This window comes from Lates calcarifer, linkage group LG19 (assembly GCF_001640805.2).
Source record: "Lates calcarifer isolate ASB-BC8 linkage group LG19, TLL_Latcal_v3, whole genome shotgun sequence".
Classification (NCBI taxonomy): domain Eukaryota; kingdom Metazoa; phylum Chordata; class Actinopteri; family Centropomidae; genus Lates; species Lates calcarifer.
Window position 1 is genome coordinate 9,654,504 of NC_066851.1, and position 16,436 is coordinate 9,670,939.

The window sequence follows — 16,436 nt, forward strand, 5'->3', positions numbered from 1 at the left end:
CTTTCCACGTTTGTCTCCTTGTGTGATTTTAGTTCATTTATTTACGCATAGGAATATATTCTCACACTTGAATGTGTTGAATAAAGCACTATGGGGTGATTAAGGGCTCCCTACGGAATAAGACAGAGGAAACAGACAGAGCCTATCATGCTTGGCCAACAGTGTAGCTTAACTGAAATCAGATCCCTGTGGCTCAGAATGCATACTGTACATGCCATAGACACAAATGCAAATGTGCACATATCCTACCAAAACACAAAAACATACACTCACACACACTGCAACATAAGCGTGCTCTCTTCTTTTGGGATTTGACACAAGAAAGAAAACAGAATCATTTTCTCCACATTAGTATCATAATACTGTACTGCAACTTAGAACTAACTATTAAAACTTTATCAGTAACTTCAAGCCTGCAGGAACTGATTTTTTGGCCACTTGGGGGCAACAGAAACAAGCTGTGAAGACAACAATGTATTTTCTTCCTGAACTTAGCAAACTGTTTTGTATTTACACATGTACCAGACACACAACAACATTAGCATTCATTTGGAGTAATATTTCTCACTGCTAGATGAATCTACGTCTAACATTCACTTCCTTTTACTTTTGGTTTGGTTTCAACCAACTGCCCTTTTTATCTAGCTTAATGTGCTGTGTTCACCAGCTAGCTTAACTTTGTCTGCTAAGAGGTAGCCTACAGTGAACAGTGAGAATGAACCAAAATAGTAAAGTTGTAGAAATTAAAAACCACAACAGTGACCAACCTGGAGGATGCTTAAAAAAAAAAAAAAAACAAAAAAAAAAAAAACAAAAAACTGAGGTGATGGGAACTCCAGATGTTTGGTAATAATGTTATTAATCAAAACTATGAGCTACAGCTTTCACATTGCAGAAAATGAATTTTTCATATATTGTTAGAATATTAGAATATTGACAGTGCAGCTTTAAAAGGAGCTATTAGTACATTTCCTCTGCCACCAAGTATGGTTTCTTGGATGGTGGTGATGGTCACTTGCCAAGAGCTTCAACACTGCTGCATATACAGTACAAGAGGTTGGAATACGCCCACAGCAGCATTCATTCAGGGCAGTCTGGACGCTATAGTTAATCTATCGGAAAGTGACAAGACTGTGGCATCGGGTCTAGCTGGTTAGCATATTTACTTCAGTAGAACAAAAGAAGTGCTAGAAATAGAAGCAAAACAATGGTGTTGTTCTCCACTGTTGGAGACAGCTCTTGGCTACTAAAGGAATGAAGTTTATGTTGGACTTGCAATGTTTCCTGTAGACTAGAAAGACTGGAAACAGCTGTTGTTGCTAATTTGGCTATTTAGTGATAGCAAAACTTACAAAGAGCTCCTTAAATGTGAGTTGATATGTCATTTCTTTTTTTATTTTCAAATAGCAATCAGATACTTTGAAAAATATATTGCTCATGTAACTTGTTTACTGAGAAAGAAATAAACAAAATTGGGCTTGAGTTTAACTCTGTTTTCATACCACGTCAGACTGGAGATACCAATGACCCTACCTGTAGACACTATAGAAGGTTTATACTGCAGGTGCTCTTTAGCAAGCAAACCAAGTGCTCATTCATTACCTGTGCAGATTTTGTAATTCTGCAGCATTAAACCAGCGGGTGAATCAGTCCCTGTAGTAAACGCTCCGTCATTGTGGGGAGGACTGCACCATTTGTGTGAAGCAAATACCACAACTTCACCAAGTGTGAATTTTAAAGGCCAAGTAGCAGCCAAGTCAATAGCAAGCAAACTAGGCGCAGTATGAGTGAATCCAGAGGGCTTTAGCTTCTTAACCATAAGGTTTTATGTCTGTAAAGTGTGGGACCAAACTGGTAGTTATGAGGTCTATTTAAAGCCTGCTTGACTTAGGAAATACCCCACAGTTAGATGCAATGTCTTCAAAGAACAAAAGGCAATATAATGACATGCATACCAGAGTCTTACACATAAATTACTATCAACAATTTATAGATTAATATATTTTAGATGCTGACAACCATTCTTATTTATTCAGCCTGCTCCTAAGGCTCTGCGGCAACTGGGAAATCCAACCTTTCTTGCTGCCACTGAGGGGTTACTTTGAGAGTGGTTTTATTCCAACAGTGTATAGTAACAAACATAATAAATCCCCACCTGTTTTTTATTATTATTTGTCCTCTCTGATGGTTGAACAAAACTTACCACAAAATTCCTTTTGCAGTTTTGCATGCAAAACTTGCAACAAAACCCCATCGTTCTAAGTGTCAACTACATGATAGGGTGATTGTGATAACTCTGGAGATGTTTGATGGGCAGATCTGAATTTGTGAGAGTTCCTCAGCTTTCCCAGCACTATCAGGCCCTCTGTTTCCCATGGGTGAGTGATGAGGAGCCACTGAGATCACAGGAGGACAAAGAGAACCCCATTTCGTGACACGAAGGGGAATGATCCTTCCTGCAGTTGCACATGACGTGAGAAGGCGAGACAGGCAACTGTAGGGAGGAGAATCTTGAAATCCAGAGGTCAGGCTTTCAGTCTGAATGTTTCAACGGGTCACGGCCTCAGTCACCTCCCTCCTCCCTTCCTCTTCTCCCCTTTCACTACTTCTCCACTCTCACTGCATCATCTCCCCCACCTGATGAAAGATGCTGATGAACGGGAAAGACATGAGCTTGAACCAACTTCCAGGACTCAAGGCAAGACAGTTCATCTCAGGCAAGAGCTGTGTACGCGTCTCCAGCCATCTGGCCACCCCTCCCGAATTACAACGAGGCGGTGTGTTGTTTGGAGAGTTTCCCAAGTTACGGCCAGTAACCTGAAAGCACCTTGGATCTTTTACTCCTGTTCTCTCCCTGTTTTCCTGGTAGGAAGAGGCCTCATTTTGTGGTCCCTGAAAAAGTAACACAGTTTCTTTGACACGCTGCAACCGCCTGTCATAAATCTGCACACTTAAGTATGGGCCCTCAAATCTATCAGCCTGAGTGCTTTGAGTCTGGGGGCCACGTCGTGACATGCAAAGAGGTGGGAGGCGGGGCGCTCACAGGTGCCCCTGTGCGGAGACTTATGGCCGGTGCTCCCCCACTCTGCAGTCACGCAAGCGTTGCCCCGCGCCTGGACCTCAGCCTGATTTTACTACAGCCAGCAGGGAAACCAGACGCTACAAAGGCCCTGGGTCCACATCAATTTCACGAGCAAAGTTACTAGGAAATAAATCATTTTGAGGATTTATGAAAAAGGAGAAGGGAGAAGGGGGGTGCTAGGAAGTGTGCTGCCCTGACCTGAAAAAAAAGCAAAACATGGGTGCATAAAATAAGTCCAGTTAGTTATTTTACATTGTCAAACTTTGTCCATAAAGAAGGGTCAAAGTCAAGTTAAGTTAAATAAAAGATCTAGGTGCATGGGTGGTTAAATTTGACTAATCATATTTCTTCCAGTCACGCAAGGTTCCAGGAACAAGACCTCAGGCTTTATAGGTCATTTGAGATCGGCAATTTGGCTTTTACAGTGCAGGATTCAGTCCAGACACTGTTTAATAAAATACATGCAAAGCTGATGTCTCTCTTTCTTGTACCTTAAATACACCAATCATTAAACCAAACCTTTTCACACTTTGTGCTATGATTAGGAACAGCGTTAAATATTGTTACTCCTGTTTTACTAAAGGCTAATGATCTCCGCTCAAAAGGAAGCTGTACTGTCGAAGAACTATTCATTTGTTTAGGCTTAAGTAAACTTCTTTTTTGAAAGTAAAGCACCATCACAAGGAGCATGAAGGAGTGAAATCCACCCATGATGTTTCCAGCTCCAGCAGCTTCCTTTTCCCTTTTACTTGAGTATTACAGAGACAGGCTTTTGTATCACCGGGCTATCTTAGAAACTTTGGACATGCATGCCAGTGTGTCTCTCTAAACACTACTTTACATATGGTTTAAGACTGACAGCAATTAAAAGTCTTTTCTCAGTTTCCTGTTGACTAAAGGAAACACATCTACACATGTTAAAATTTTATTTTGGTGGCCACATTTTTACTCTGAATACAGACAGTTTTATGGGATAGCGTGAAAATTTTTCACCCTTCTCATTTTGAAATCATTTAGATTGACACACTTATTAAAATGCTCCCAGAAGCCTCAACATGAGGGCTTCCTTTCCTACATTTCTTAGTGATGCAGAGATTTATGTTTTTAGCAAAGCAGTAAAACCACACTCCAAATCATTATCTCTGTGTGGAAACTTGTGCTGATTTTTGATTTTGTACATTAATGACTAAAAAGCAGTATTGTTGATCTTTGGCTCAAATAAATTATGTGCTGGCCTGTCAAATCTTTGGCTCTTGAAATGGACACATTTTTTTCTACAGTGTATTTCGCCATCATTTACCACAAGGCTCTGATTTGTAATCACAGCTTGCATAGTAACCTCAGTTTACAGATGAAGTCTCTGCTGTGGCTTACACGGTGCGCTCTAACGTTCGGACACAGGTATATCATAGAAGCCTGCTGTGCTCTGCGTAAAAGGCCTTTTGTGGGGGGGGGGGCCACAAATCAGATGTGTATGGCAGTAATTATCCTAGTTTTTGGCTGGCACGCTGTGGTCATTTAGAAGATTAATCAGACATAGATAAATAAACAGGCTTGGCCTACACGCCCAGAGTTCTGCATAAGGAAAGACTAGTCTGGTGTCTGCTTAAGATACTATAACTCAAAAACTTTATTTCACAAAAACACACATTTGTGCAAGAAGAAATTCTTAACACATTTCATCAAATCAAAAATCTTGACAAGTCTCTAATTAAATGAAACACAAGACTAAACTAAATTATATAGAATAGTTAATAATGATGATGAATGTAAGATTTAATCAGTTATGAACTCTTGTGTCACTTTAAACACTATATTGAAAACATAAGATCATAATCATTTCAAAAATAAGGAAAAAATATGCAATTTACTGGATAACAACACAGAAAACACACAATTCCCAATGATTCTTTTCACTATTGTTACACAGTTTTCTACAGATACACTTTACTTATTAAATGCTATAAATATTGGTTAAATACAGTCATATATCAGAATGGTTTCAACATAGTGGCGTGCCCCCAGGTTTCTTATCACTATAGGTTGTCATGAGCTCATTTCTTGTCAGCCAGTTAAGGCTTCCTGCACAGTGGATACTGCTCTCTGTAGGCACAAGGTAATTATCTGCAGGCACGCAAAGTGCTAGCTGGGATCTCAGCCCCCAACACTGCACAGTATGTGAGAGACAAGACTTCCCTTCACCTTTTTTTGTTTTTTTCTGTGTTTTGCCATCACTCCACATTCCAGTGTATGACTGAGGCTTTGATTTAAGAGGGCTGCAATATATTCTGAGTGAATCACAACCTTCCCGGCAAGTTTTCACAGTGAGTGAGACTGAGTTTCAGTCGTCTGCACAAATGACTTCCAGGAGACCACTTTATCTCAGCTGTCAGTACTAGACTCATTTCATTATTTTTTTGTCAATTAAGTAATCCAAATTAGGCATTTCAGGTCAGACTAGTGATTCAGTCACACACACAAGGCATTTCAAGAAGAGAGGAGTCAGAGAGAATGAGAAACTTACTTATAACAACTTACCAGCACTTCATTCAGAAACAGCTCTACTTGATCATATAAAATAAAATGCTGCCCTCTTGTGTCAAATTATTCTCAGGCACAGAATACGTTTTTTTAAAAGCCAAAAACATTCACAATATAAACACCTTATTGAAAAGGAGATGGTGTTACTGTGTTTGCTGTAGCTGTGCTGCTGCTGCTGTCAGCTTTGGGGTTTTTGTCCACAGTCTTGCTAGAATTGTAATAGTAGATGAAGAGGAAGAAACCTGCAAAAACAGAGTGGCTGGATTACAAACACTGCAATGTTCCTTGACCTTTAGACATTTAGACTGTTGGTGATTGTGTGTCAAGTCAGAGTCTACCTTGAAAGGAGTTGAGGATGGTGAAGATATAGTAGGATGGGAGGAGCAGAGGTCCATAGCTGAAGAAGGCAAAGGCCCAGGTGATGCCGAGCAGAAGGAAAAGGCCCAGAATGGAGAAAGAGTTTGTCTTGATGGAGCTGCTGTTCTGAGCTTCTGCAGGCTTTAACATCAGCAATCTGTCGTACAGTTATGATGAATACGGTTAAGGTGAAGATGAACACCCCAGCGTAATAACCTATATTCACCCCTTGGTGGACGATGGCATCAGAGATCCAGCACCTGAAAATGATGAATGAAATATTCATCCATTTAGCAACAAAGCATGTCTTTTTGTGAATCAAAGGTTTCATCAGACTTGCAGGCAGTAAAGGTTGCTTACATTGTTGCTGAATTCCCATTATCAGTATAAATAACCAGGTAATCATATTTCCTCGTGGCAAGCAGAGCGATCACCACTACAGCAGGTGTGACTAAAGAGAAAGACAAGTGTTACTAGTGTACTGGGTATAGAAGCACATATAATTTTAGGTTCAGTTCTCTTACCCCATCCAGTGATGCAAATCTTCATCATGTAATGTTTGATCTTAGAGGGGAGCTTGTGAAGATTATAGTACAAGTGCAGAGCCTGAGCAAGAAACCAGCTAAAAGTAGCCAACATGGTGTAGTGCATAACTGCTGCCATCACCACACATGCAGTGTAGTTGCCTAGGTTGGCAACGGTCTCATTTATCAGGAAGGACAGGTTCAGGGTGAACATGGCAACAAAGAGGTTCATCAGGATCTTAGTTGCTTGGCTCGCTTTCCCTTTTCTGTGGATTATGTTAGATTGTGTCAGCAAAAGCCTGACAGCACATTACAGCACATTAAAATTAGAACCTGCGCTGTGATCACCTACCTGATAAGACAATGCATGAAGAGAGCCACCGCCAGGAAGAACATTGATCAGGCCACAGCCGATCGATGTGATGTAGGTCAGAGAATTAAAATCTGAAGTGCTGATGTTTCCAGGTGGAGGTGACTGATTTATAACAGAGAGATGAGTTAGATTATGTGTGGCATGTCATAGGTAGCTGTGAAAAAGTGGGATTATCATCTGCTTACCAACAGTATGGCAAAAAACGTAAGATGAGAGCACTGGCATGTGATGCTTCTATTGGTCTCCTTTGTTTTGCAGCCATCTGTGGTCCAGATCTGTGTTGCCACTACAAAAGCATAAAGATGCTTACTGTACTTTAAAGGTTCTGTATGGAGAAATCTGAAAACCCTTGTTGTTACTGACACCTGTGGCCATTAAGTGAACTGCAGCCTGTGTCCCATTGCTTGTGCTCATGTCTGTGCCCACCTACTTAGGGAGTGCAACTATGCATGTGTGAGCATTCATAAGGTTCTTACCAATCCTGCCAGTCTCTTTACCAGCCTTCACCCCCTTTCTGGGGGTGCACAGGTCGTAGTCCGACCATGGCGTTAGTATTACCGAGCAAACAAGCAAAGGTTAACCAGGTAGTTGTAACTTAATTACACTGCAGGGATCAGGCATGGTAGACAATGAAGTACTATCAAATGACAAGCTGTGATTACCAGCAGATCAGCCTGGATTTGATGAATAGCAGATTATCACTCAACACAGTGCTACAATTCACATAACTGCAAGCTAACATAAGCATGCAGAAAAACACAGTATCACAATGAATTCACAGCTTTGCAGTATTGTTAGCTCACCTTCCATTGTGTTTTGGTCGTTTTGATCTCAAGCCGAATAAAGGTCCCTCCATGAATTAAATCCCCCGCCCATGTTGACCCTAGTTTTCCCTTGACCTTGCTCCAATTCACGTTTGGCCAAACGGGCTTCATGAGATAAATTTTCAGTTTTTTGTTTTTGCATGGTTTGTGTAGGGGTATTTCTTGTGTTGGTAACTGGGCCATTCTGAAGCTACCAATAGTATACTACCAGTGCTGTAGTGTTGCAGTGCGCAAGATAGACCTTTATTGTGGCAAGGCATGTGGGAGTGAGCATCCTGAAAACTCCAAGCCCAGGTTCTTTACACTGAAATCAGTCTACAGGTTTTTATAAGCAACAGAGAAAATCTAGGAATAGCTCATTTTTTCGTTTTTTATGTCATGTTGCAATCTTTTCACATGTTGGCATATTACATGTAAATTTCGTCAAATTCTACCATACAGTACCTATGGCTTTTTGTATGAATAACTGACGAATATTTGACAGAGCAAATCCTGCTCTCATACAGTGGGCTTTTAATTTGTTATGTAAACATTTTTTACAGTACCATTGCCATCCCACGACCTGCAAGAAGCAATACTTCCGTTCTGCATTAGAATAAAAAAGAAAAATGAGTACATTTATTATATCCATAACCAATTTAAAGATCATTATCATGTCTGTTAACTGTTAACATTTGCTTTACCTTGTCCACATTACTGTAATGAATGTCTATGGTTTGGGAGAGATTGGATATTTCTGCTCCCATTTCAATTCCCACTACTTCATCGTTGAAAAAGAAGCTGTTGGGGTCATCCTGTCAAGAGAGGAATATTGCTTATAGTTATGGAGGAAAAAACAGTTTCCGCTGGGAATGAAACCACATAATTAATAGTAATCAATACCTGAAACATTCTTGGAAAAAGCATAACTCCAGCATATGATCCATTTCTTTTTACTGCCATGGCACTTGCTTCTTTAGGAATTTTCACCAGACCGAGAGAAGTCTGACACCAAATCAGTGTTATTCTCAAGAATCTATGAGAAAACAAAGAGTTTACACAGAAAAACTTAGATGATTTAATGCTACTCATTACTGTTTTATCATGGATCATGGCAGACTGCGTACTCTCATATCACCACTTGTTGTAATGCCATTTTTGATGTCGCTATGATTTTTGGAGGGGAGTTTAGTGAGCAACCCTTTAATATCACCCATTGTGATGGCTGCTGTGCTGCAGTTGCCCATCAGTTCCAGCAGGGAGGAGAGCTTATTCATGACATTTCTGTAATGGAAACACAAACAAATATCCTCCAGCAATATGTCAGCGTCACAGGTGACGACTCCAATGATGCGTATGTCACTGCAGAATTATTGCCGTCAATAATTGACAGATACTTACACTGCAGTGTCTGGGCTGACTTTACCAGCAATTTCTCTCTCCAACTTACAGTGTGTGCTTTCCATGGTGGGGGGAGGAGTAGGGTCTGGCTTTTCTTCTGGTGGCTTACGTGACACACATGTCTTTCTCCCATTATCATCAATGGTGAGCTTGAGGTTTGTTTCTGCTAAATATGCAAATAAAACCATACACACACACATGCACAGAGTCACTACCATTCTCTTTTGGCTTATTATTAATATTATTAAAATGATAATACCTCCGCAAGCGTGCTTATCATAGGATGAGTGATTTCCACAAAGGTCCGCTTGGGTCAATCTAGTATTCCTGACACCTTAAATATATTAAAACATCTCATTATTATACACACAACTTGTCACAAGTGTTCTCACTGCTGATAAATATGTGCTGATAGGAAAAGTAAGAGTTGTGGTTTGTGCCCTTACCCACATTCCAGCACTTGTGAATGTAATAGAGGAAACCTGCAACATGTTATGAGATGTGTATCTTAATTGCACAGTGAATAGCAATTATTAAGTAGAGTCAGTCTGACTGTATCTGAACCTTGTTGTTTTTTATTTTAAGAGTTGTCATAGCAGGGGGTTGAGAGTAATACCTGTTCCGTTGTAGAACTTTGATGGAATACATGAGAAGTTATGATCTGGTTCAGGCATTACTACAATATCTTGCTTGGATAGAATCTCTTTATTCAGGGAGTATGATGGTGGTGTTGTCTCTGCCATCTCTTATGGTAATGTTGCAGTTGAAATCTTCTGTCTCACAGCATTCTCAAAATACAAACCACAATACATTCACAGTTATCAAATGACCAAGAGAAACAGCTATATATTTTGTTTTTTTCCCCAGTGGGGTCAAATCAGGCTAATAATTAGGTAATTGTACCTGCTCTCTTAGCCTGAACATTAAAACAGAGTTTAGTTTCACTGAACTGGTGATGGACAGCCTCTGAAATATGATGTGAAACAACTGTTTACTAAAAATCTTTAAAGGTTTCTGTTGAAGACCATTATCTCTCTACAGTGTTGTCAAGCTTACCTGATGGAAAAAAAGCAGACTCTTTGGCACTGACAAACAGTACATTTTTTAGTCTGCACGTGTCACTGGTGTCTGTAAAAATATATATGCATTATATTATATATAATACACATGTCTGTAGAACAGATGTTAAAATATGTTGATAAATACTGATCTGTTTGAAGTTAGCTTTTGTTAAACTTACTCACCCGAGCTCTGACATATGATGTTCTTCAGGAACATCCCATTCAACAGCATTACTGTCTTCACAACAAACATCCAGCGACATTTTGCATCCATCTGTAACAGTATTCTATGGAGTAAGGACAACATGCAGTGGGTTATGGGAGTAAGTTATCTGACCATAACCTGAAGCTATATCTACTTTTACGTGCCACTTCAGTGCACAATCTCTTCTACTATCTGAGTGACAGTGCATCCACTTTACCGTCATTACATCTTACTGAGAGATTTGCAGATGATGTGTCTCTAATCATTCTGTTGAATTTACCTTGCAAATTAAGTATGTACACTGTGCGTCGCATCTGCCTTCTCTGTAAAAAGTTGGTAGACAGCCATTGTTAGTTATGGAATGAGATGCACCTGTAGCTCTTGATAGAGATGCTCCTGCAGTCCAATTGTTTGCTTTTTTTACTCCCTGCTTTTATCATAAATATTTTAAACAGCCTGGGCATTCCTCGCAAAGCATATTTGTTAAGAAATGCAGAATGTGTATATAGGCATTTTATTTTGATTGTCAGATGTCTCTGTATTCACACAACAATTTGGGTGAAAAAGTGGTAAATACAGTATATGGATGTATTTTGAATACACTTGGGTACATTGTACCACTGGGCATGTGTGCTTTGACCTTTCTCTCCAGAAGGCCCACTCTTTTTTTCTGTAAGATGTTTTACTCTTGAGAAAGATTTCTAGAGGGCCATTGGACTTGGTGTAGATTTATTGAAGATGTTTCTCCTCTCTCCCTATAAGCATCTGAAATTAGAGACAAATTATCTTTCCAAAGTTGTGAACTGCCAACTTTTTAAGCTAGTAGGAATGGAGGGGTTGAGAATGCCATGTTCCACAGTAAAATTCAGAGGTCTGTATGCAAATAGTTTACTCAGTAGTTCATTTTTAGACATGTTTGTGATGTGACTCTGTGGATGGCAGTGTCAGGCTATTGGTCTGTTGGTCAGTCCACCATTTTGGTCCAGGGTGAAATATCTCAACAACAATTAGATGGATTTCCCATGAAATGTTGTACAGATATTCACTGTCACCAGAGGATGACTTCTCATCTGGCATCATCATCAGACTAACATTTCAAATTCTCCAGTTCTTAAGTTTACGACCAAAAAACCTGCAAACTGATAATATCTCCATCAGTCTCAGTTATAGTGGGAATATCTGTGCTTACTGTTAATTAAGAATTGCTGTCATGCTGATATGCTAAGATAGTATACCTGTTTAACATCAGCATGTTAATAAAGTCATTGTGAGAATGTTAGCATAGTGACATTTTCACTTGGCAAACAACAAAACTGCATCTCAGCCAATGTCTGGTAAAGAATGGGACAGCCAACCAGTTGAATTTCATGATTGTTGTTGTCTGACATAATCAACATAAATATACATTAATGATAGCCGTGTATCATCAACTATATCAACATTTACTCTGCTAAGTGTCTGCTAAGACTATTAGACCTCTGTCCAGTGTCCTCCTACTCTCTGTGGTCACCTGTGTGTATACTGTGTTATTATGCAGCCAAATTCACAAAATAGTTGTTGTCATTTAAAACTTTTCTGTTTTTTGTTGTCAGATAAATTAACAAATATGAAATAGTGACTTAATAGAGCTGTGGTGACAAAATCGTTCGATAAATGTGACAAATAAAGACGAGATTAGGACAAAGATAATATAATTAATGATATAAGATTTAATCAATTGTGCACACTTGTTACTTTAAACAGAATATTGAGAACGTCAGATTTTTTTTAAAAAAATATACAATTTACTAGATAACACACAAAAAACAAACAATTCCCGATGATTCCTCTTAGTTAATGTTACACAGTTTGTCCAAGACACACTTATTAAATGCTATAAATATTGGTTAAATACAGTCATATATTAGAGAATAGATTCAACATAGTGGCGTGCCCCAGGTTTTTTATCACTATAGGTTGTCATGAGCTCATTTCTACTCTCTGTAGGCACAAGGTAATTATCTGCAGGCACGCAAAGTGCTAGCTGGGATCTCAGCCCCCAACACTGCACAGTATGTGAGAGACAAGACTTCCCTTCACCCTGTTTTTTTCTGAGTCTTGCCATCTTCAGTCCATATGACAGCCACATCAGTCATAACAGGGTCATGTGTTTCTTCCTAAACATTTACACTCTGCATTCCAGTGAATGACTGAAGCTTTGATTTCAGAGGACTGCAATATATTCTGAGTGAATCACAACCTCCCAGCAAGTTTTGCAGTAAGTGAGACTAGGCCTCAGTGATTGGCACAAATGACTTCCAGGAGACCATTCCATCTCTTCTGTCAGTACTAGACTGATTTCAGGCTAGCCATTCAGTCAAACACATGAGGCATTTAATGAAGAGGGGAGTCAGAGAGAATGAGAAACTTTTTATAACAACTTACCAGCACTTCATTCAGAAACAGCTCTACTTGATCATATAAAATAAAATGCTGCCCTCTTGTGTCAAATTATTCTCAGGCACAGAATACGTTTTTTTAAAAGCCAAAAACATTCACAATATAAACACCTTATTGAAAAGGAGATGGTGTTACTGTGTTTGCTGTAGCTGTGCTGCTGCTGCTGTCAGCTCTGGGGTTTTTGTCCACAGTCTTGCTAGAATTGTAATAGTAGATGAAGAGGAAGAAACCTGCAAAAACAGAGTGGCTGGATTACAAACACTGCAATGTTCCTTGACCTTTAGACATTTAGACTGTTTGGGTGATTGTTGTGTGTCAAGTCAGAGTCTACCTTGAAAGGAGTTGAGGATGGTGAAGATATAGTAGGATGGGAGGAGCAGAGGTCCATAGCTGAAGAAGGCAAAGGCCCAGGTGATGCCGAGCAGAAGGAAAAGGCCCAGAATGGAGAAAGAGTTTGTCTTGATGGAGCTGCTGTTCTGAGCTTCTGCAGGCTTTAACACAGCAATCTGTCGTACAGTTATGATGAATACGGTTAAGGTGAAGATGAACACCCCAGCGTAATAACCTATATTCACCCCTTGGTGGACGATGGCATCAGAGATCCAGCACCTGAAAATGATGAATGAAATATTCATCCATTTAGCAACAAAGCATGTCTTTTTGTGAATCAAAGGTTTCATCAGACTTGCAGGCAGTAAAGGTTGCTTACATTGTTGCTGAATTCCCATTATCAGTATAAATAACCAGGTAATCATATTTCCTCGTGGCAAGCAGAGCGATCACCACTACAGCAGGTGTGACTAAAAGAAAGACAAGTGTTACTAGTGTACTGGGTATAGAAGCACATATAATTTTAGGTTCAGTTCTCTTACCCCATCCAGTGATGCAAATCTTCATCATGTAATGTTTGATCTTAGAGGGGAGCTTGTGAAGATTATAGTACAAGTGCAGAGCCTGAGCAAGAAACCAGCTAAAAGTAGCCAACATGGTGTAGTGCATAACTGCTGCCATCACCACACATGCAGTGTAGTTGCCTAGGTTGGCAACGGTCTCATTTATCAGGAAGGACAGGTTCAGGGTGAACATGGCAACAAAGAGGTTCATCAGGATCTTAGTTGCTTGGCTCGCTTTCCCTTTTCTGTGGATTATGTTAGATTGTGTCAGCAAAAGCCTGACAGCACATTACAGCACATTAAAATTAGAACCTGCGCTGTGATCACCTACCTGATAAGACAATGCATGAAGAGAGCCACCGCCAGGAAGAACATTGACAGGCCACAGCCGATCGATGTGATGTAGGTCAGAGAATTAAAATCTGAAGTGCTGATGTTTCCAGGTGGAGGTGACTGATTTATAACAGAGAGATGAGTTAGATTATGTGTGGCATGTCATAGGTAGCTGTGAAAAAGTGGGATTATCATCTGCTTACCAACAGTATGGCAAAAAACGTAAGATGAGAGCACTGGCATGTGATGCTGCTTTTGGTCTCCTTTGTTTTGCAGCCATCTGTGGTCCAGATCTGTGTTGCCACTACAAAAGCATAAAGATGCTACTGTGCATTAAGAGGCGTTAAAAGGTTTTTTTTTTTTGCACAAATAACTGAGGAGCATTTAACAGAGCAAATCCTGCTCTCATACAGTGGGCTTTTAATTTGTTATGTAAACATTTTTTACAGTACCATTGCCATCCCACGACCTGCAAGAAGCAATACTTCCGTTCTGCATTAGAATAAAAAAGAAAAATGAGTACATTTATTATATCCATAACCAATTTAAAGATCATTATCATGTCTGTTAACTGTTAACATTTGCTTTACCTTGTCCACATTACTGTAATGAATGTCTATGGTTTGGGAGAGATTGGATATTTCTGCTCCCATTTCAATTCCCACTACTTCATCGTTGAAAAAGAAGCTGTTGGGGTCATCCTGTCAAGAGAGGAATATTGCTTACAGTTATGGAGGAAAAAACAGTTTCCGCTGGGAATGAAACCACATAATTAATAGTAATCAATACCTGAAACATTCTTGGAAAAAGCATAACTCCAGCATATGATCCATTTCTTTTTACTGCCATGGCACTTGCTTCTTTAGGAATTTTCACAGACCGAGAGAAGTCTGACACCAAATCAGTGTTATTCTCAAGAATCTATGAGAACATGCAACACACAAACACACACACACACACACAAATAATCAGAAAAACTTGGGTGATTTAATGCCCTGTGTACTGCTGTGTATTACTCGTATCATGGATCATGGCAGACTGCGTACTCTCATATCACCACTTGTTGTAATGCCATTTTTGATGTCGCTATGATTTTTGGAGGGGAGTTTAGTGAGCAACCCTTTAATATCACCCATTGTGATGGCTGCTGTGCTGCAGTTGCCCATCAGTTCCAGCAGGGAGGAGAGCTTATTCATGACATTTCTGTAATGGAAACACAAACAAATATCCTCCAGCAAATTATGGTCAGCGTAAGTAACAGTGACTCCAATAGTGTGCATGTCACTGCAGAATTATTGCTGTCAGTAATTGACTTACACTGCAGTGTCTGGGCTGACATCACTATCATTATTGCTCCACGCAGGGAAGAGAGATATGTCTGGCTTTTTCCCTGGTGGCTTACATGACACACAGGTCTTTTTCCCATTATTATCAATGGTGAGCATGAGGTGTGGTTCTGCTAAATCTGCAAATAAAACACACACACACACACAATGTCTTATTCTAAAAATGATTACTAATGATATAATCTACTAAACAAATGACAATACCTCCGCAAGCGTGCTTATCATAGGATGAGTAATTTCCACAAAGGTCCGCTTGGCTCAATCTAGTATTCCTGACACCTTAAATATATTAAAACATCTCATTATTATACACACAACTTGTCACAAGTGTTCTCACTGCTGATAAATATGTGCTGATTGGAAAAGTAAGAGTTGTGGTTTGTGCCCTTACCCACATTCCAGCACCTGTCAATGTTGAGAAGGAAACCTGCAACAGATTTAAAGGTTTATCAGATGACTGGTTAAGAGAGAGAGCGTGTTCACAATGTGTGGAACTTCTAGAGTTTTACTGTTTTGTGTGTTGTTTCAGTAAAAAAAAAAAAAAAAAACTTTTTGACCAATAGGGGGCAATCTCTTACTGCTGTGTGCAAATAGGTGTCTGTAATCAGGGCACTGTCTGTGTGATAGTAACAACATTTTTCTATGGCATGAATATCTTAATTGCACAGTGAATAGCAATTATTAAGTAGAGTCAGTCTGACTGTATCTGAACCTTGTTGTTTTTTTATTTTAAGAGTTGTCATAGCAGGGGGTTGAGAGTAATACCTGTTCCGTTGTAGAACTTTGATGGAATACATGAGAAGTTATGATCTGGTTTAGGCATTACTACAATATCTTGCTTGGATAGAATCTCTTTATTCGGGAGTATGATGGTGGTGTTGTCTCTGCCATCTCTTATGGTAATGTTGCAGTTGAAATCTTCTGTCTCACAGCATTCTCAAAATACAAACCACAATACATTCACAGTTAATAAATGACCAAGAGAAACAGCTATATATTTTGTTTTTTTTCCCCAGTGGGGTCAAATCAGGCTAATAATTAGGTAATTGTACCTGCTCTCTTAGCCTGAACATTAAAA

At 39.5% G+C, this 16,436-nt stretch overlaps 2 protein-coding genes and 1 long non-coding RNA gene across 9 annotated transcripts in view; 1 reads left to right on the forward strand and 2 right to left on the reverse strand.

The window, feature by feature from the left end:
* bmf1 (BCL2 modifying factor 1) overlaps positions 1-16,436 on the forward strand; it is a 78,861-nt gene that overhangs the window by 31,778 nt on the left and 30,647 nt on the right. The gene's annotated exons all lie outside the window — the stretch shown is intronic.
* Positions 4,712-16,368, reverse strand: LOC108892452 (adhesion G-protein coupled receptor G2). 5 transcript variants are annotated; one of them, XM_051078176.1, is made up of 14 exons: positions 16,124-16,368; positions 15,750-15,785; positions 15,563-15,637; positions 15,330-15,477; positions 15,059-15,215; positions 14,802-14,933; positions 14,603-14,713; positions 14,465-14,504; positions 14,216-14,316; positions 14,011-14,132; positions 6,505-6,770; positions 6,341-6,431; positions 5,962-6,240; positions 4,712-5,865 (listed from the first exon to the last, which is right to left on the reverse strand). In XM_051078176.1, the coding sequence occupies exons 1-14, from the start codon at positions 16,179-16,181 to the stop codon at positions 5,832-5,834; spliced, it is 1,650 nt and encodes a 549-aa protein (XP_050934133.1). In that variant the 5' UTR covers positions 16,182-16,368; the 3' UTR covers positions 4,712-5,831. The 5 variants fall into 5 exon arrangements, with proteins under 5 accessions (XP_050934133.1, XP_050934132.1, XP_050934131.1 ...); XM_051078175.1 differs by lacking the exon at positions 6,505-6,770 and adding an exon at positions 13,659-13,924; XM_051078174.1 differs by lacking the exons at positions 6,341-6,431; positions 6,505-6,770 and adding exons at positions 13,496-13,586; positions 13,659-13,924.
* LOC108892422 (uncharacterized) lies at positions 7,751-10,756 on the reverse strand. 2 transcript variants are annotated; one of them, XR_007815176.1, is made up of 11 exons: positions 10,326-10,756; positions 10,138-10,209; positions 9,985-10,047; positions 9,698-9,869; positions 9,528-9,563; positions 9,341-9,415; positions 9,131-9,247; positions 8,808-8,964; positions 8,584-8,716; positions 8,385-8,495; positions 7,751-8,286 (listed from the first exon to the last, which is right to left on the reverse strand). It is a non-coding gene; the product is annotated as an uncharacterized LOC108892422 (long non-coding RNA). The 2 variants fall into 2 exon arrangements; XR_007815175.1 differs by having other exon boundaries at positions 9,082-9,247.